At 42.2% G+C, this 20,910-nt stretch overlaps 2 protein-coding genes across 4 annotated transcripts in view; one reads left to right on the plus strand and one right to left on the minus strand.

The window, feature by feature from the left end:
• The window catches only part of helq (helicase, POLQ like), an 85,197-nt gene extending 78,862 nt beyond the window's left edge, over window positions 1-6,335 (minus strand). The window contains exons 1-2 of one of the 2 annotated variants that reach the window (XM_072495453.1): window positions 5,530-6,335; window positions 2,116-2,413 (exon numbers count right to left, since the gene is read on the minus strand). In XM_072495453.1, coding sequence (XP_072351554.1) covers window positions 2,116-2,413; window positions 5,530-5,736 — 505 coding nt within the window. In that variant the 5' untranslated portion in view covers window positions 5,737-6,335. Of the gene's footprint in view, window positions 1-1,611; window positions 2,414-5,529 lie in introns of both variants that reach the window. The other variant, XM_072495452.1, reaches the window with a different exon arrangement.
• Window positions 6,336-6,407: 72 nt separating this feature from the next.
• On the plus strand, window positions 6,408-20,910 carry mrps18c (mitochondrial ribosomal protein S18C). 2 transcript variants are annotated; one of them, XM_072495455.1, is made up of 6 exons: window positions 6,409-6,581; window positions 13,115-13,176; window positions 15,980-16,063; window positions 18,502-18,559; window positions 20,232-20,291; window positions 20,751-20,910. In XM_072495455.1, the coding sequence occupies exons 1-6, from the start codon at window positions 6,551-6,553 to the stop codon at window positions 20,825-20,827; spliced, it is 372 nt and encodes a 123-aa protein (XP_072351556.1). In that variant the 5' UTR covers window positions 6,409-6,550; the 3' UTR covers window positions 20,828-20,910. The 2 variants fall into 2 exon arrangements, with proteins under 2 accessions (XP_072351557.1, XP_072351556.1); XM_072495456.1 differs by lacking the exon at window positions 20,232-20,291 and having other exon boundaries at window positions 6,408-6,581.

Here is a 20,910-nt window from a genome sequence, read left to right on the forward strand (position 1 = left end):
TAACCACTATGCTACCGTGCTGCCCTCTTTTGAGCATGCTGTCGGTCATCTACCTATTATCTCCTTATGTGGCTCAGTGTCTACTCTGTTTTATAACGATCCTATGACGTGTCTTGGGAAGTTTCATTATGTTAAAGGCGTTAGATAAATATAACTTGTAAATGACATGGAAGTATTTTAAGCTGTGCAAGAATAGAGAATGAATGAATGGGTGGGTGGGTGGGTGTACACAATAAATAAATCTTTGAAATTTGCAAAGTTGTTAAAAAAGCATACAAGATCCTGAGCTTCATTAAGAGAAGCACACAGTACAAAAGCAAGGAAGTTATGCTAAAACTTTAAAATTCTCAGCTGGAGTATTGTGTCTAATCCTTGGCACCATCCTGTGGGAAGGATGTCAAGATCTTGGAGAGGATGCAGAGGAGATTTACTCGAACAATACCAAGGATGAGGAACTTCAGCTATTAGGAGGGACTAGAAAATTTAAATTGTTCTCCTCAAAGCAGAGAAGGTTTAGAAGAGACTTAATAGAGGTGTTCAAAATTAGGCGATGTCCTGATAAAGTGAATAAGAAACTAGTTTCATTTTCATTGGCAGCAATAACCAGAGGTCACAAAACAATAATTTTTTTCACACAGCAAGTTTTTACTGCCTGAAAGGTTGGTGGAAGCAGGAACAATAACATTCAAATGGCAATTAGATAAATAATTGAAATGGAAAATAATTGCAGAGTGTGGGAATTAGCACTAATAATTGTTCCTTAGGGCAGCACGGTGGAGCAATGGGTTAGCCCTGTTGCCTCACGGTCAGCCCTGTTCCAGGTTCGATCCCGGCTCTGGGTCACTGCTCGTGTGGAGTTTGCACATTCTCCTTGTGTTTGCGTGGGTTTCGCCCCCACAACCCAAAGATGTGCAGGCTAGGTGGATTGGCCACACTAAATTGCCCCTTAATTGGAAAAAAATGAATTGGGTACTCTAAATTTAAAAAAATAGCTCCTTCAAAGATCTGGCATGAGCATGATGGGCCAAATGGCCTCCTTCTGTGCTTTATGATTCCATGATTCCAACACACAACAGAGGAATGACTATGTTGTCCCCACTTGTCCTCGCGACTTCTATAGCCCCACAGCTCAAATTACCTTAAAATACTACCTAGTTTCTGACAATCAGAGCATCCACCTAACTTAGGTAAAAGCTGATTCAATAAAGGGGGACGGGGGAACTGTGTATCGAAGCCACGTTGGCTGGGTTTGGTTGTTGGGTGGGTGGGTTTTATTTACTTTGTTGTTTTTCTTCTTGAAAATTGCTGTTAAAAATTATATATGCCTTAATAAAATATTTTCCAAAAAAAAAAAACTGATTCAAATTTTCCCCAATTTCAGTACGGACAAATCCAATGACAGGCAAATGTACTGGCACCATAATTCCCCATTTTGATGTGAATTCTGTTATTACAGCACGTTTCTTTACCATTCTGGTCAGATTGGCTGCAAACCCCTGCCTAAATATAGCCATTCATTAGAGATCCTCTTTCAGCATTTTAAATTATGTATCTTCCTTTTCATCATACTACAGTTAACCATACTTCAAACTTCCTTCCCTATTATATTACCATAAAGTTTTTTGATGCCTTTGAACTGGAAAATCAGATCCTTGACTTTGCTCGGAAGTCCATAAAAAGGCCCCATATCAACCCCTGAAGTAGCTTCAATAGTTTTCAGAGCAACATTTATTTCCTCAGAAAGAACAATCTCCTTCATCTGTTTACTCCTGGTTGACTGCGGTGAGGGTGCCGTGGCATTTCCAGCCATTGTGTTTTTCATCTGATCTTTCAAACTCAACTGCTTATTTGTTCCAGGATTTGTAGTCATTGATTGGTTTTGCATTTTGTTAAGATTTAGCGATTCATTCTCCGAATTCAATGGGATATTAGGGTGGTCATTGACAAAGCAGTTCAACATCCAACTGGTTTCTGATTCTAAGCTTTTGCTTTTATGTTTTATCAGTGGTGAGTTAAAATGGTCCAAGAGTGCAAGTTGTGAGCTTGGTAACTCATCTGGTTCATCTACGTTTCCAGCATGCAACACAGTTAAAGTTTCAGTACAAATCTGCTCACTTGCAACGTTGCTCTCCTTCCCACTAGAGTCTTGCTTGCCGGTAACGAGGGTCACATCCTCTGCAGGATGTTTGTGTGTTTTGTTCTCATTGTTTTGTAGACAATCAAGCAAGTTGGTATTCTGAAATGTCACCCGAGGTTCCACAGCGTCTTTCCAGTCTTCCTTTTCATTACCTACTGGGATTGAAGTAAAAACAGGACTTCTTCCTTCTGCATCTTCAAGCTGCGCCAAAAAGCAGCTGTCATCTGCAAAGCTATCATAGTCCCCAAAGAGGTCTTCCTGACTGTCACAGTCAACCTGAAAAAATAGGGAAACACATAAAGTATTCTCAATTGAAGAGGTGCGAAAAGTTGTTTTGTGTACATCAATAATACAAACTCCACCAGCCCAAAATAAATCACAGGAAGGAAAGCTTAGAGGTTAAAAGGCTTGGACAATCAAAACCTGGCAATGCTTCTTCATTAATTTACAATTAAAGTTTGGTGTACAAGTCAGGCATTCATAAATAGTCGCATAACCTCTAAATATGGAGAAAGGGCTGCGACACTGCACCTTATGCTCACTGTTACCATTCAACTGAGAGACCATTCCTTAAAAACTGAACAATGATTACATTCAAAGAACATAAATAGGACTGCATTACTTCATTAAACTGTTCACATCATCCCGTACTTCCGTCAATTACAATAAACTTAACATGTGGCAGGGATCTTGTCATTTAAGGCTCCTTACCAATCACATTTCATGTTTCAAAAATATGTTGATGTTATGATTTTTAAAAAAAAAATTTAGAGTACCAATTCATTTTTTCCAATTTAGGAGCAATTTAGCGTGGCCAATCCACCTACCCTGCACATCTTTGGGTTGTGGGGGTGAAACCCACGCAGACACAGGGAGAATGTACAAACTCCATACGGACAGTGACCCAGAGCCGGGATTGAACCTGGGACCTCGGCACAGTGGATTGACCATGCTAAAATGCCCCTTAATGAGGGCAGCACGGTGGCAGAGTGGGTTAGCCCTGTTGCCTCACGGCACCGAGGTCCCAGGTTCGATCCCGGCTCTGGGTCACTGTCCGTGTGGAGTTTGCACATTCTCCCCGTGTCTGCGTGGGTTTCGCCCCCACAATCCAAAGATGTGCAGCATAGGTGGATTGGCCATGCTAAATTGCCCCTTAATTGGAAAATGAATTGGGTACTCTAAATTTATATATATTTTTTTAAATGCCCCTTAATTGGAAAAAAAATAATTGAGTGCTCTAAATTTATTTTTAAAAAGTGAACAATTCATTAATGTGCGGCAAAATCTGACCCATTTCCCCCTGTCCCACTAGCTGGCAAGGGTATTCTTTCCCAATTTCCAACTGGCTGCAATTTCCCCAAAGGCTAATCTTATCCCAGCTCCTCTGAATTCCTCTTCAACATTCCTTTCCCCATTCCGCCTCTCCACCTCTCCCTCATCTGTCCCCTTCCCCCACAGTCTTATACCTCCCCCAGCACACATGCTGCTCTTCTCGCCCCCTAGCCAGTCCTCCTCTCCATCAGATAAGCTTTGCCATTCACCTCCCTCCCTCCAACCCTTCACACTGGTTGCACTGCAACACACCCTGTATTCCCTGACCTGAAACATTCAAATTTACCTTACCATGGAGTATGACAAGAGATCATATAGTATCTGGAAGTACATTAACAATTTCAGATTTCCAACATCCACAGTATTTTGCTTTTAAAAATTTCACACTTGCATGCAACTTTTTCCCAGCATTTTCACCCATTATAAATTCCGGTGTCCACATTCACAATGGAAACTGCCTGTGTAAGCTTATTGTTACCGTGATTATGCTTCCCTGTTAGTGGAGGTGCTACAACACCACTTAGAGGAGGTTGCAATCAAACTGAAGGAAAGGCTTACATTCATACAACACTTCTCACAAATGCCGGCAACTCAAAGTGCTTTACAGTTAATGAAGTACATTTTGAAATGCAGGTACTGCTGTAACTTAACAAACACGGCAGCCAATTTGCACACGGCAAACTCCCACCAACAACAATGTGATAATGGCCAGATAATCTGTATTTTGAAATGAAAAATGAAAATCGCTTATTGTCACAAGTAGGCTTCAAATGAAGTTACTGTGAAAAGCCCCTAGTCGCCACATTCCGGCGCCTGTTCGGGGAGGCTGGTACGGGAATGTTGGTTGAGGAATGTTGGTTGAGGAATAAATATTGGCCAGGATACCAGTGATAACTCCCCTGCGCTTCTTTGAAATAGTGCCATGGGATCTTTTACCTGAGCAGGCAGATGGAGCCTTGGTTTAACATCTCATCTGAAAGACGGCGCATCTGATTCCCTTATAACTACACCGAAGTGTCAGCCTTCATTTCTGTGTTCAAGAGCTGAAGTGGCACTATGAGAGCAAGTTTACATGGTCAGATAAATGTGGACAGAAAGATTTACAAGGGAAATATAAAACTAATATGCTTTCAAATGGGAACTGATTTACATCTCCGCGCCCTGATCCAATTATCTCTACTATTGTACCTCGCTTCAGCTTGCATCAAGGACTTCCTGGGGATAATTCTGACTGCATGCGATAGAATAGGCGATAGTGAAATAGCAATCCATTTCATGTAAAACAGGGTACTGATTCAATATCATAAATTTTATATATTAGTCAAATGTACCCCTGTCCACCCAGTGTGTAACACCATGGGAGTTTAACTAGTACATTTTGAAAAATAAATAATTTAAATTATTAAAGTTGTAAATTGGTTTTAATTTAATTGTCTCACATTAGAAATGAACGATCTGGCCAGCATAAAAGAATAATTTTAGGCAGTGTGAGGAGGTGTATAATTATACTTCCTCTAGAATCTCTGTGAGGGACGGGAGTATGAGGGGACAGCATAACCCGACAGAATTTTAATGAAATCTTAAGTCTTCTTTATTAAACATGGACACATTAATATTTTGTGAAGGAATATGAACCAATAAATATGCTGAAATGTGAAGCAAGAAAGTCCTCAGCAAATATAAACCTCTGAATTTAAACAGCAGGTTTGTCACACTAGTGACTAAGCAGGCTCTACTTATTGATTCATATGCCATTAATCCTCGACATGCTTTCTCTGTAAATTCATTACTTGTGGACATCAACAAATCTCTGTTGTACTTCTTTTACATGTTATTTGCATTAGCCAGTTTTATCTTGAACACTTCTTTTAGCTGTGCCTTTGTTGTGTATGTTGTTTATCTTTGATCCAAATCTTTGTTGTGAATGTTTGTTCTATCCTTTACATGCCTCATATACATCTGCATCTATTGCGGGTCCATCCTTTTACAAGTCTTGGATGCAAAGATATATTTCTTAGATTTGTGAACGTCTGGTAAATCTTTACATCATTGTGTAATACCTGCTCCATGTAATCCTGGGTCAGTGATGCTGCAGGGTGCACCTCCTCCTCTTGCTTCATAATCATTTCAGGAACACTCACGCAATTATTGTACTTTTTCTTGCTGGGCGGTGGTGTCTTGACACTGATATTTTTTTCCCTGACTCGTTTCCGTATAGAAACCCACTGATTTGAATCCTGACTCTCATTAGCCTGGTCCAAATTCATGTTAAGACACACTGAATGTCACACTGCTTGTTGGTGAACCAATGGACCTGGCTAAAGTGAATTTCCATTCCACAGCATTTTTCCAGGAAATCACAATCAGACTGGAATACTTTCACACGCATTGGAGCTATCACACTCAAACACTTACAACACACCAGAGACCAAATCACCCACAATGTTCATATATCAGACTAAACTCAATCTGACTCCTGATGTTCACACTTACAATAGGAGTCACCATCACACTGTTTTAAATCACACCCCAATGTTCACACTTAGTCATCACATTGTATTCACAACATTCACACTTACAATAGTCATCATCACATTGCATTCACAATCGCACCCCAATGTTCACACTTATAATAGAGCAGTCATCAGTGTTCACAATCACGCCGCAATCTTCACACTGACAACAGAACTGTCACCATAACGTTGTGTCCACAGTCACACCGCAATGTTCACACTTACAGCGGAACAGTCACAATTACACTGGTCGGTAATATGGTGCGGCTGCACTGACAGTTTAAATTTAAACGCTGCAGATTGATTGGTAGCTGTAGGTTTGCGATTGTCCGGATGAGGCCTGACTCGCCAGCCTCCAGGCCCGCCCCTCGTTCTTGAGGACGTCGGGGCGGGGCTACGATCCGTCAATGACGCCATTTCCGTCCGGCGGTTGGCCTCGTCCTGGCCAAATCATTGAGACAAGCATGCGCAGACCGCGCACCCAGAGGGTCTTTGAGCAGGCGCAGACCGTGCACTCCCTGAGGGTGTTTGCGCAAGCGCGGATAGCGGGGATCCTTGTTGCAGCGGGATGTTGCGGGCGGTGAGGACATGGCGTCCAGGTAAGAGGCCCAAACTGCTGGCAACGGGGAGGCGGTGTTCCGGCTCTGTACAGGGCTGAGGAAATGATTCCCCCCCTACCTCTCCTCAACACTAATTCGGCCGCACTGTTGTTTTTATAAGAGTGGGGCTCCGGCTTTAATACGGTGCCTGGCTCTGGACATCAGACCAGAGTTTAGGAAGGTTGTCAAGACTTTAGGGAGAATTTGCTTAGATTGGTACCAGAGATGAGGGGCTTCAGTCATTGGAAGAAGCTGGCATTGCTCATCTTGGGAGCGGACAATTCTGAGGGGAGATTTTAATAGAGCTGTTCAAAATCATGGTGGAGTTTGATTAAAGTAAAAACTTTTGTTTGTGCTGGTAGAAGATTTGAAAACCAGAGGGGACACATGTGAAGTGGCAAAAGAGATGAGAGGCGATTTTTTTTTTCCTTTAAGAAGTGTGCTATGATCTGGAATGCACTGACTGAAAAAGTGTTGGAAAGGTATGTATTCAGTAGTTACTTCCGAAAGGAATTGGATTAATAGTTGAAGAGGATACATTTGCAAAACACTGGGGAAAAGTGGAGGTGTAATAGTGATTGGATAGCTCCTTGAGTGTGTGGACTGGCGCATATAATTCTCTGATTGCAGATTTGGGAGCCCCACAATCAAAAGGATATTAAAATGACAGAGTGTACAGGAATTTTATCAAAGTGGTGCCAGTGATGGGAAACAATAGTTCTGAGGGAATACCGAGATTATTCCCACTGGATCACAGAGCAGTTTTAATTGACAATTTTAAAATGCTTATGGACTTGATAGATGAATTTGACTTCTGTTGGTAAGCTAGATATTGCTGTGGAGGTGTCGATTTAAAAATGATTATTGCAAGTAAGGAGAGACTTTAGGAGAACTTTAATTACACAGACTTGGAACAATGGGATTTGAGTCAGGGAGGTGGGATGGAAATTTTTAGAAATGGGAGGAGAAGGGGATTAAGACACTAAAAGATTTGTTTCTTAGGGGTCGGTTTGCAGGATTGAAGGAGCTGGAAGCGAAGTATGGGCTGGAGCAGGGAGAAAACTTTAGATACACGCAGGTTCGAAATGTTGCCAGAAAGAAAATACAGGGCTTCCCGGTGGAGCCGGCCTCCACATTGCTGAAGGAGATACTGTCGACAGGGGGACTGGAGAAGGGGGTAGTGTCAGTGGTTCACAGAGCTATTTTGGAAGAGGAGAAGGCACCACTGGAAGGGATCAAAGCAAAGTGGGAGGAAGAGTTGGGAGAGGATATGGAGGAGGGGTTCTGGTGTGAAGTGCTCCGGAGAGTGAATGCCTCCACCGTGTGCGAGGTTGGGGCTTATACAGCTGAAGGTGGTATACAGAGCACACCTCACGAGGGCGAGCGTGAACCGATTCTTTGAAGGTGTAGAAGATGTGTGTGAATGTTGCGTGTGGGCCCTGCTAATCACGTTCATATGTTTTGGTCCTGTCCAAAGCTAGAGGATTACTGGAAGGAGGTTTTTAGGGTAATTTCTAAAGTGGTACATGTAAAACTGGACCCGGGCCCCCGCGAGGCCATATTCGGGGTGTCGGACCAGCCAGGGTTGGAAATGGGTGCGGAGGCAGATGTTGTAGCCTTTGCCTCGTTGATCGTCCGAAGGCGGATCCTGATAGGTTGGAGAGCAACCTCTCCACCCTGTGCTCTGGCGTGGCGGGGGGACTTGATGGGATTCTTGAGAAGGTTAAGTTTGAACTGAGGGGAAGGATGGAGGGGTTCTACAATTCATGGGCATTATTCATTATGCACTTTCAAGAACATTAGTTGGGACTTGTGGGTGGGAGGGTTGGGGGATGGTGGCTGTGTGTGTTAATGGTGACTATGGGTGATCCCTAATTCCTTTTTGTCATTTGTTTGTGTGAACCTTGAGGAGGAGTTTATAGAATGTGTCCGGGATAATTTCCTGGAACAGTATGGAATGGAACCTACAAGGGAACAAGCGGTCCTAGATCTGGTCCTGTGTAATGAGGCAGGATTGATTAATGATCTCATAGTTCAGGATCCTCTTGGAAGGAGCGACCGCAATATGGTGGAATTTAAAATACAGTTGGAGGATGACAAGGTAAAATCAAACACTAGTGTTTCGTGCTTAAACAAAGGTGATTACAGTGGGATGAGAGAAGAGCTAGCTAAGGTAGACTGGGAGCAAAGACTTCATGGTGAAGCAGTTGAGGAACAGTGGAGAACCTTCCGAGCGATCTTTCACAGTGTTCTGGAAAGGTTCATACCGACAAAAAAGAAAGACGGTAGACAGGGGAAAAATCGACCGTGGATATCTAAGGAAGTGAGGGAGAGTATCAAATTGAAGGAAAAAACATACAAAGTGGCAAAAATTAGTGGGAGACTAGAGGACTGGGAAGTCTTTAGGGGACAACAGAAAGCTACTAAAAAAGCTAGAAAGAAGAGTAAGGTAGACTATGAAAGTAAACTTGCTCAGAACATAAAAGCAGATAGTAAAAGCTTCTACAAATATATAAGACAAAAAAGAGTGGCTAAGGTAAATATTGGTCCTTTGGAAGATGAGAAGGGAGATTTAATAATAGGAGACGGGGAAATGGCTGAGGAGCTGAACAGACTTTTTGGGTCAGTCTTCACAGTGGAAGACACAAATAACATGCCAGTGACTGATGGAAATAAAGATATGATAGGTGAGGACCTTGAGATGATTGTAATGACTAAGGAGGCAGTATTGGGCAAGCTAATGGGGCTAAAGGTAGACAAGTCTCTTGGCCCTGATGGGATGCATCCCAGAATGTTAAAAGAGATGGCTAGGGAAATTGTAAACGCACTAGTGATAATTTATCAAAATTCACTAGACTCTGGGGTGGTCCCAGAGGATTGGAAAGTAGCAAACGTGACATCACTGTTTAAAAAAGGAGGTCGTCAGAAAGCGGGTAATTATAGGTCGGTAAGCTTAACTTCGGTTGTAGGGAAAATGCTAGAATCTATCATTAAGGAGGAAATAGCGGGGCACCTGGAGGGAAATTGTCCCATTGGGCAGACGCAGCATGGGTTCACAAAGGGTAGGTCGTGTCTGACTAATTTGGCAGAATTGTTTGAGGACGTTACCAGTGCAGTAGATAACGGGGAGCCACTGGATGTGGTATATCTGGATTTCCAGAAAGCTTTTGACAAGGTGCCACACAAAAGTTTGCTGCATAAACTAAAGATGCATGGCATTGAGTGTAAAGTGGTAGCATGGGTAGAGGATTGGTTAACTAACAGGAAGCTGAGAGCGGGGATAAATGGGTGTTTCTTTGGTTGGCAACCTGTAACTAGTGGGGTCCCTCAAGGATCAGTGTTGGGCCTGCAGTTGTTCACAATTTACATAGATGATTTGGAGTTGGGGACCAAGTGCAATGTGTCAAAGTTTGCAGACGACACTAAGATGAGTGGTAAAGCAAAAAGTGCAGAGGATACCGGAAGTCTGCAGAAGGATTTGGATAGGTTAGGTGAATGGGCTAGGGTCTGGCAGATGGAATTCAATGTTGCCAAGTGTGAGGCTATCCATTTTGGGAGGAATAACAGCAGAATGGATTATTATTTAAACGGTAAGATGTTAAAACATGCTGCTGTGCAGAGGGACCTGGGTGTGCTGGTGCACGAGTCGCAAAAAGTTGGTGTGCAGGTGCAACAGGTGATTAAGAAGGCTAATCGAGTTTTGTCTTTCATTGCTAGAGGGATGGAGTTCAAGACTAGGGAGGTTATGCTACAATTGTATAAGGTGTTGGTGAGGCCACATCTGGAGTATTATGTTCAGTTTTGGTCTCCTTACCTGAGAAAGGACATATTGGCACTGGAGGGAGTGCAGAGGAGATTCACTAGGTTGATCCCAGAGTTGAGGGGATTAGATTATGACGAGAGGTTGAGTAGACTGGGACTGTACTCATTGGAGTTTAGAAGGATCCGGGGAGATCTTATTGAAACATATAAAATTATGAAGGGAATAGATAGGATAGATGCGGGCAGGTTGTTTCCACTGGTTGGGGAAAGCAGAACTAGGGGGCATAGCCTCAAAATAAGGGGAAGTAGATTTAGGACCGAGTTTAGGAGGAACTTCTTCACCCAAAGGGTTGTGAATCTCTGGAATTCCTTGCCCAGTGAAGCATTTGAGGCTCCTTCTTTAAACGTTTTTAAGAAAAAGATAGATACCTTTCTAAAGAATAAAGGGATTCGGGGATATGGTGTACGGGCCGGAGAGTGGAGCTGAGTCCACAAAGATCAGCCATGATCTCATTGAATGGCGGAGCAGGCTCGAGGGGCCAGATGGCCTACTCCTGTTCCTAGTTCTTATGTTCTTATGAACATGCGGGCTAATGTTTGGTGGGAGGATGGGATCGTTGTTATTGATATGGGGATTGACATATTTATTACTGATTATTGTTTATTGTTGGTGGGTGTAAATTTGGGAGAAAATGTGAAGAATGAAGAGAATTAAAAAATATTTAAAAAGAAAAAGAGTTGGAACAATGGGATGCCTTGTCACCATGAATGGCCTCTTTCTGTGTTGTAATCATTCTATGATAATAATTGCTTATTGTCACAAGTAGGCTTCAATGAAGTTGCTGTGAAAAGCCCCTAGTCACCACATGCCGGCGCCTGTTCGGGGAGGCCGGTATGGGAATTGAACCCACGCTGCTGGCCTTGTTCTGCATTACAAGCCAGCTGTTTAGCCCACTGTGCTAAATCAGCCCCTTATGATGTGATGTGATATTTGGCTGACAACAAAGCCTTCTGGAATAAACCTGGAGAGCAAACTGTGCTTAAGAAATATTTTTGTGGAAGGCTGTATTAATCATTGTGGAGTGGCATTTATATTGAATCCTTTGTTCTTTTTCTCAACTTTAGTGAATCAAGTCAGAATTGATTTTTCCCTGCATTTTAGGATGCTATCTGCGCATCTCCCTGCCGCTTCAAGGAGATCAGCCCTCTTGATTTTCTTTCCCTTGTGAGGGTCACTGCAGGGAGTTGCCTGTGTTTCAGTCATACCTTGATACACTTGGCAATCTTGTTGAAGTCAGAAAGATGGCGATTTCTACAACATAGTCCAAGTCTCTTGACATCAGACGTAAAGTGAAGGGTATGGGAACTTCAGTGACATGGCTGTTTGATTTCTTGTTCCTAGATCTCTTCCCAAAATTGCTGCACCGACTGGAACCATTTGTGAGAGTTCCAATCCTTTGAAATTAATGGATGAATAATGGTGCCAAGAGTCGGCACTCAATTTGTGTTCAGTTACCTAACAAAACAATTTAAAAACAACTTTTCTGCCCATCCACAGTCTTCCACTCTTGTCTGGCCTAAGGGGAAATCTACCCTCCACGTGTTTATTTAGGTGCTCTTTTAATTCCAGCTTTCTCTGGTTACCAACTGTGCAGCTGACAACTGTCATGGATTGATTTTTTTTATCCGCTCCCCTCCGATCAATTGTACATGGCCATTCTGAGTTTACCATCTTGCCCAGTACTATTGATCCCCTTGCACAGCCAAATCTGCTTACTTCTCCGCCATTGTCTAAGCCTCCTCTCTCCCATCACTTTCACCTCATCAATTCTTCCACATGCCAGGGCTCATTAGACTCCATTTACCCAAAATATTCACCACCAGTTTGGAGCAACCTGACCTGGATACTCTGCTCTTGGGGAGCTTTGGATTAGCTTTAATGTTCTTCCACACCAGGGACACCCACTAAATTGAATGCAAATGCTCTAAAACTTCAAAAGATCTACTCTCCCCTGTAACTTGTTAGGTGGGGTTACGGAGATAGGGTGGGGGGTTGGGCCTAGGTAGGGTGTTCTTTCAGAGGATCGGTGCACTCGATGGGCCTAATGGCCTCCTTCTACACTATTAATTCTATGTAGTAACTGAGGATAGGATCTCATAGGTTGGATCTGAACGTCTTGGTGCCTAGTTAACACTTGTACTGTGAGCTCAGGAACTAGCAGATAATAACCCTAAGGATCATAGAATCATAGAATTTACAGTGCAGCAGGAGGTTATTCGGCCCATTGAGTCTGCACCCGCACTTGGAAAGAGTACCCCACTGAAACCCACACCACCCTATCCCCGTAACCCAACCTAACCTTTTTGGACACTAAGGGCAATTTAGCATGGCCAATCCACCTAACCTGCACATCTTTGGACTGTGGGAGGAAACCGGAGCACCCAGAGGAAACCCACACAGACACTGGGAGAACCTGCAGACTCTGCACAGATAGTGATCTTACACAAGAGTCTGGAGCTAATGCAATTACTTTACAATTATTACTTGAAGTGCCATGGCAGTTGGTTACCTAGCTGTGTTAGATTGACGCGAGGAATTGTTTGGCGATGTCTGCACAAATGAAACCCAGATTTAAAATCTAATGTTGAACTCCTGCTCTGGAGGGCAGTGATTCTGAGCATTTGCGACACAGCAAACCTCAAACTACTGAAGGCCTACCATTATTCTATGATTCACATACCCCTGTATTTCTCATTTGTTTGCTTTTCAGCAATCTGGCAAAAGGGGATCAGCACTCAGCATACTCCAACGACTAGTGACACTTCTGATATGGTAAGAAAACATTTATCTAATGAGAACAAATGTCACAACATGTTTTCTTAGATTCCAGAAGTCTATAGTGGCCTCAAAATGACATAGATTTCTGGAGGCAATGATTAAATAAAGTTGAGTGAACTATTCACCATGCCAGAGAAATTCTGTTTATACAGATCAAACTGAGTATCAAACATGTTCTCAAATTTCCAGTACTACTCTGTATTGATATTTGGTGAGATTCCATTGGAGTTAGACCATAAGACATAGGAGCAGAATTAGGCCACTTGGCCCATCGAGTCAGCTCCGCCATTCAATCATGGGTGATATTTTCCCCATCCCCATAACCCATGATCCCCTTATTAATCAAGAACCTATCTATCTCTGTCTTATAGACACTCAGTGATTTGGCCTCCACGGCCTTCTGCAGCAAAGAGTTCCACAGATTCACCATCCTCTGGCTGAAGAAATTCCTCCTCATCTCTGTTTTAAAGGATCGTCTCTTTAGTCTGAGATTGTGTCCTCTAGTTGTAGTTTTTCCTACAAGTGGAAACATCCTCTCCACGTCCACTCTATCCAGGCCTCTCCGTATCCTGTAAGTTTCAATAAGATCCCCTCTCATCCTTTTAAACTCCAACGAGTACAGACCCAGAGTCCTCAACCATTCCTTATATGACAGGCTCTTCATTCCAGGGATCATTCTTGTGAACCTCCTCTGGACCCTTTCCAAGACCAGCACATCCTTCCTTAGATACGGGGCCTAAAACTGCTACAATACTCCAAATGGGGTCTGACCAGAACCTTTTACAGCCTCCAAAGTACATCCCTGCTCTTGTATTCTAGCCCTCTCGACATGAATGCTAACATTACATTTGTCTTTCTAACTGCCGACTAAACCTGCACTTTGACCTTAAGAGAATCGTGATCAAGGACTCCCAAGTCCCTTTGTGTTCTGTCCTAATGCTTTCCTAAGCATTTCTCCATTTAGAAAATAGTCTGTACCTCCATTGCTCCTTCCACAGTGCATAACCTCACACTTTTCCACATTGTATTTCATCTGCCACTTCATTGCTCACTCTCCTAGCCTGTCCAAATCCTTCTGCAGCATCCCTGCTTCCTCAATACTACCTGTTCCTCTACAGATCTTTGTATCATCTGCAAACAATGCCTTCAGTTCCTTCCAGACCATTAATGTATATTGTGGCAGAAGAGGTTTATGTGTTATATCATTGTTTTTATAAAATAAATTTAAAGTACCCAATTCATTTTTTCCAATTAAGGGGCAATTTAGTGTGGCCAATCCACCTAGATTGCACATTTTTGGATTGTGGGGGCGAAACCCATGCAAACGGGGAGAATGTGCAAAATCCACACGGACAGTGACCCAGAGCCGGGATCGAACCTGGGACCTCGGCGCCGTGAGGCCGCAGTGCTAACCCACTGCGCCACCGTGCTGCCCATGTTCTATCATTGTTAAAGATAATTTTACTAAGTCTTTCCCAGTGATTAATGTGCAAATGTACTGCATGATAATAGTCTTTATTAGTGTCACACGTAGGCTTACATTAACACTGCAATGAAGTTACTGTGAAAATCCCCAGCGTTACTTATTACAGTCAACTATACATGCTAGAAAAATCTTGGGTTCAATTATTGACCACATCAACACGTCTTCCCAAAGATTCTTGTACCCAAATCCCCACATCCACTCAAACCCATATCATTAAAACAGACCAATGAGATCATTCATTCCCATTGCTGTTTGGGGAACCAAACTGTACTATTTACCTACAGTACAAAACTTGACTTCATACCAAAACTAATTCATTGTCTGCAAAAAGCTTTGAATTTTTTTCTGAGGCTATAAAATCACTTTCTTTTCTTTCTCCCCTTTACTCTGTTTCAAAACTGTTTTGCGTACGTTTCCTCTTCTGAAAATGTTTATTGTGGTTTTCCACATTCATTATCCCCTTGACAATCGTCTGACCAATCAACTAACTTACATGTGTCTTCCTACAGTTTATAATCTTCCCCGTGCTTGCTGTATCTGACATGATATTCTCCCCATAAAAAGGACCATTTGTTTCATACATTTCCATAATGTTGCTTGCTTTCTCCCCAGTATATCTGGTTCTGAAGCCCTTCTCCATGTTTCTATTATCCTGTTCAACTGCATTCACGGACAGTCTATCACCTTTCACTCTCTGTAAAGTTTAGATCATTTAAAGTTTAGCTGCCTGTATCATATTTCATACCAAGTCTTGCTTACCCATTATGCCTGTTCTTGTTGCCCTGCAATGATATTTAAAATTCTCATCATCATGTTTAAACACCTTTTATGGTTTAGCCTCTACAAATCTCTAGCCCCCTCTAGTGTTTTAAATTCTGCATCCTTCTGAGAGTCCGTCTGACCCTTGCATACCCTCCTCCTCAATTTACCTCACTATTGCTGGCTGTGCCTTCAGCCAACTTCCCAACCCCAAAGGATGGAATTTCTCCACAAAACCTCTCTGACTCGTTGGTTTTCCCGTCTCTTTAAAGCCCTTTTTTGACCAATCTTTTGGCCACTGCCCCAGCGCACCAAAAAAAAAACCTCTTCTCCACCTACAATATATCTAATTGTTTGTCGAAGATTTAATGCTATGACAATTATCCTAATGGGGAAGAATTAGAGGTGAGGTGTAAAATGCCCTTGTTTGTTTTCTATCTCATTATGACTGATATTTTGTAAACAACTCATCGCTTATTTTGTTGTATCTATGAATTGAGGATGGGAAATGGTTAGGACTCGAATGTGCTTCAAATGTTCACTTTCTTACAGCCAATAAAGTTAGAAAACCCTTACAAAGAACCACCCAAGAGATGTGTTCTGTGTGGTATTCCGGTGGACTACAGGAACACACAGGTTTGTCCATGTTATTTAATAGGGTATTGGGGGAGACATGCATGAGACCAAATTAGTCAATGTATGTAGTCTGTATGTCAAGCAATTGGAGGGTGGTTTTGCATGTGAAAGTATAAATAATATAATTCCCCCATGAGCTCAGTGCTACCTTTTTACTGTAAAGAAATGAATGGAGTGCTCTGGCTGCTTGGCGAGATTTAGTTATGTAAACTTAATGTATGGATGGAATATTAAATAACAATTGCTACGAATTGCTGTTTTTAGCATAGACTTGGTTTTCATCTGGCATCTGGTTTAACATGGTGCCTTCTTCTGGGGATAACAAAGAACAATACAGCACAGGAACAGGCCCTTCAGCCCTCCAAGCCTGCGCCGATCATGTGTTCTATCTAGACCAACCGCCTGTATCCTTCTATGCCCCATCTGTTCATGTGCCTATCTAGATAAGTCTTAAAGGTCGCTAACGTATCTGCCTCAACCACCTCACTTGGCAGTACATTCCAGGCCACCACCACCCTTTATGTAAAAACTTCCCCCGCACATCTCCTCTGAACCTTTTCCCCCCTCTCATCTTGAACTTGTGCCCCCTTGTAATTGTCATTTCCACCCCGGGAAAAAGGCCTCCAACTGTTCACGCTAACTATACCGCTAATAATTTAATAAACCTCTATCAGGTCGCTCCTCAGCCTCCGTCTCTCTAGGGAGAACAATCCCAGTTTATTCAATCTCTCCTCATAGCTAATACCCTCCATACCAGGCAACATCCTGGTAAACCTTTTCTGTACTCTCTCTCTAAAGCCTCCTTGTGCTTCTGGTAGTGCGGTGACAAGAATTGGACACAATATTCCAAATGTGGTCTATCCAATGTCCTGTATCACTGTAACATAATTTTCGAGCTCTGTATCATCTGAATGGTGCAAGAAACAGAGAGGCTTTTCTAAATTCAAGTAAATTCCAGTTTGCATGTTAGATTTAGATTTATTGTCACGTGTACCGAGGTACAGTGAAAAGTATTGTCCTGCGTACAGTCCAGGCAGATCGTTCCATACATGAAAAAACATAGGACATAGATAAATACACAATGTAAATACATCAACATCTACAGCCAAGGATTAACGTAAATCATGTATAGAAAGAAAAATGGAAGTAAAAGACAGGAAGAAACAGTGAAAAATAAATTTTAAATCTCCAACACGAACTAAATTCTAAAGGAATAGGGTGGGTGGAAACACAGAGGATAAATGACAGGCAAGTGGTTAACAGAAAATAAACCAGAGTTGATAGCTGAGTAACTGTTGATTACATTGACTGCAATAGAATCCCTACAATGCAGAAGGAGTGCCCATTGAGTCTGCACTGACCTGCCGAAAGAGCATCCTACCTAGGCCCACTCACTCACCCCATCCCTGCAACACCACCTAATCTTTGGACACTAATGGGCAATTTAACATGGCTGATGCACCTAACTTGCACATATTTGGACTGTGGGAGAAAACCGGAGCACCCGGAGAAAACCTACTCAGACTCTGGGAGAAAGTGCCAACTCCACAGTCACCCAAAGTCGGAATCAAACCCAGGTCCGTGGTGCTGTGAGGTAGCAGTGCTAACCACTGTGCCGTTAAACAGTTTATTTTTCTCTGCAGTTATAATTCCTTATTAAACTGCAGAGTATATGTTTTAAGGTCATGTGTTACAGTTCCGCAAAAAAAAGATTTTAGTTTATTGTCCAAATTGATAGTTGAGCAGCGAGATGCAAATTAGATTTTTTTGTTGCTTTTGCTACATGTATGCTGCTAATACTCGAGAACAGGGAGTTCTAGAAAAAGCAAAATACTACAGATGCTGGAAATAATTAGCAGATCTGACAGCATCTGTGGAGAGCGGAATAGTGTTGACTCCTCATCAGAATTGACAGCGGATAGTAATAAAAGTCTCTCCCATTTTAGAGAACACACGTTAAATAATATTTTGGTCGTCTTCAAGGTGAATACCGAGGAATATAACTTACTTTTCCCATTCTGTCATCATCGTACTTGCAAGTCAGATGCAATACAGACCACCTGAAAGGTGAAGCTTCCTCTATTCAGCTTTGATATATATGCCATAACCCTGGTTTCAGCTTCAGTGGAGCATCTGCATGCAGCCATTCCTTGTGGACTGTCTTGTGTGACTGCCAACTTGCAGATGACTTTCTGCTATGGTGCCATGACCACCAGTTACCAAGTGACACCCTAAACCATTTTGCAAATGTCCAAGACAAATGAAAATTTTGAAACTCATTTGCCATTGAAAAGTAGATCCCCTCTTTAAAAAGAGAAACGTGAAGACTAATAGTGTTTATAATAGCTTGTTTACTTTAGTTTAAACCAAATACAGAATGGTAGTATATTAACCTTGTGAATGTTTTCTGACACTAACATCCTTTTTTTTTAATACAGCTTTTGTCCCAGTTTATATCTCCATATACAGGTCACATTTTTGGGAGACACATAACAGGTAAGACACCAAACGCATTGAGTCTTCAGAGCTCCAACAGATAAAAGTTCCTGCTATCTCATATTGGCATCCTGCAGCCACTGTGTGTATGTGTTTAAACATTAAATTTATTATTTTTTAAAATAAAAGAGTACCCAATTCATTTTTTCCAATTAAGCAGTAATTTAGCGTGGCCAATCCACCTAACCTGCACATCTTTGGGTTGTGGGGGCGAAACATATGCAAACACGGGGAGAATGTGCAAACTCCACACGGACAGTGACCCAGAGCTGGGATTGAATGTGTGTATGTGTTTTGAGGGATCCAATTTACATGAGAGAGCTGTTGAGCTTCTTAATTTAATAGAACAAGGAATTACAAATTGCAGAACATTGAAATTCCAACATGCACTGAAAGCAAGGAATTAGAGTTAAATTCCGATAGTCATCCCAGTCTTCAAGGACTGAATGGCTTTTATCAGAACAACAGTACTCAAGCCACATTTTATTCCTCCTCTGGATTTTACAGCCTGTATTTTCCCAAACAGCATTGTAAAACTCTCAGAATTCAACGGTCAACATGCAATCGCAAATATGCAATGCCACCTAATAAATTGTGACTGCAATGTCAGAACTTCAAATGTCGGGAGGGATACACCTTCAAGCTGAACTCAACCAACAGCAAACATTAAAGAGGCAAAGAGAACGGGGGTCAAACAGAGAGAAAGAAAATCATGCCAAAAAACATTTGTTAGGAAAAGTATTAATTTAGTTGTATTGCTTTGGTCTTGCTTCTGTTGAAGTTTTAAAAAGATAATAGAGAAATGCCATTTCTTTCATCATGTTGACTTAAACCTGATCGGCCACGCAACGTACCATGAGTACAAGATTGCTGCTGGAATATTAGTTCCACCGCAATTAATTCTGGTACAGATACAAAACAAACTAACTGTGCTGGAACATTCCTGAATAGAAAGCTGCTTGGCGTGAGTAGGAATTGGAAACCAACTTTAAAATTCAATTTATAATTTAAATGCACCAAGTCAAGGCAGGAGAAATTGTATGAACATATAATGGCTGATTGATGGGCAGCACGGTAGCACTGTTGCTTCACAGCTCCGGGGTCCCAGGTTCGATTCCCGGCTTGGGTCACTGTCTGTGTGGAGCCTGCACGTTCCCCCCGTGTCTGCGTGGGTTTCCTCCGGGTGCTCCGGTTTCCTCCCACAAGTCCCAAAAGACGTGCTGTTAGGTGATTTGGACATTCTGAATTCTCCTTCTGTGTACCCGAACAGGTGCCGGAATGTGGCGACTAGGGGATTTTCACAGTAACTTCATTGCAATGTTAATGTAAGCCTACTTGTGACAGTAAAGATTATTATTATTGTGTTTGACATTCTCCATTTCCACCTACACCCGATTCGTGTTAGGCAAGGGAATCAATGACACTGGCTTCGGAGGCAGAGAGTTCCAAAGTCGCACAACCTTCTGAGAAGAGAATGCTCCACGTTTGAGTGCATTCATTTTGGGATAGATAATCTGTCATTTAAATCATATTGACGAATCAGTGTAGTTTCTTGGACTAAGGTCTGAGATCCTCACCTGTGGAGAAATTGAAGGATATATTGAGCAGTAATTCCTACTGTTGTGTGAGCACAGTAAATCCATTGTATTTCATTTGTTTTTGCCCCTTCTAGGCTTGTGTGGAAAAAAACAAAGAGAAATTTCCAAGGCCATCAAAAGATCCCAGCAAATGGGTATGTGATGGGATAAAAAAAACTTTAATTCTAAAACTAACATTGAACACCTTTTTCTAACTGTAATCTATGGGGAGGTGGTGACAGAGTGGTATGGTCACTGAACTAGTAATCCAGAGACGCTGATTAATGCTCTTGGGACCCAAGTTGTATCTCCTTTAGATTTCATCTGTCACTGTTGTGCCCCCTTATAGTTCATTCCTCAGCTGGAGTTGCTTCCTCCCAAGTTTACCACATTGAAAGAGCTGTAAACCCAGGATTGAGCTCTGGGTATTTCAGTACTCCCCACCCTAACACAACTTACACCCTTTGAACCAATCTCTGGTAGGTTGGAGCTTAGACGTCCCTCCCCCCAAGTATTTGCCTCATTCGCCTGACATATTTCATCGAGTGCGGGGTGTATGGGGACTTTTTTTTTTTTTTTTGTTGGTTGTGTTAATTATTTTCTCTCCTCTGTAGGATTTATGTCAGTCACATTGAAAGACCCTGCTTTCCTAAAGGATCCAAATATTTGCGATTTCAGACTTCAAGAATAACCTTCAACCTGTGACTTTATGGTACAGTGCTGTGGAGTTTCTCAATTATATTCCAAGAATTAATAAAGTGGACTAAATGCTGA

Source organism: Scyliorhinus torazame, chromosome 3 (assembly GCF_047496885.1).
Source record: "Scyliorhinus torazame isolate Kashiwa2021f chromosome 3, sScyTor2.1, whole genome shotgun sequence".
Classification (NCBI taxonomy): Eukaryota; Metazoa; Chordata; class Chondrichthyes; order Carcharhiniformes; family Scyliorhinidae; genus Scyliorhinus; species Scyliorhinus torazame.

Excerpts from the sequence above, each read along its gene's own strand:
- mrps18c (XM_072495455.1), top strand. The coding sequence starts at position 6,551 with ATGTTGCGGGCGGTGAGGACATGGCGTCCAG. Across the intron at positions 13,177-15,979 it reads CTAGTGACACTTCTGATATG|CCAATAAAGTTAGAAAACCC; the intron begins GTAAGAAAACAT and ends ACTTTCTTACAG. Across the intron at positions 18,560-20,231 it reads TTTTGGGAGACACATAACAG|GCTTGTGTGGAAAAAAACAA; the intron begins GTAAGACACCAA and ends TGCCCCTTCTAG.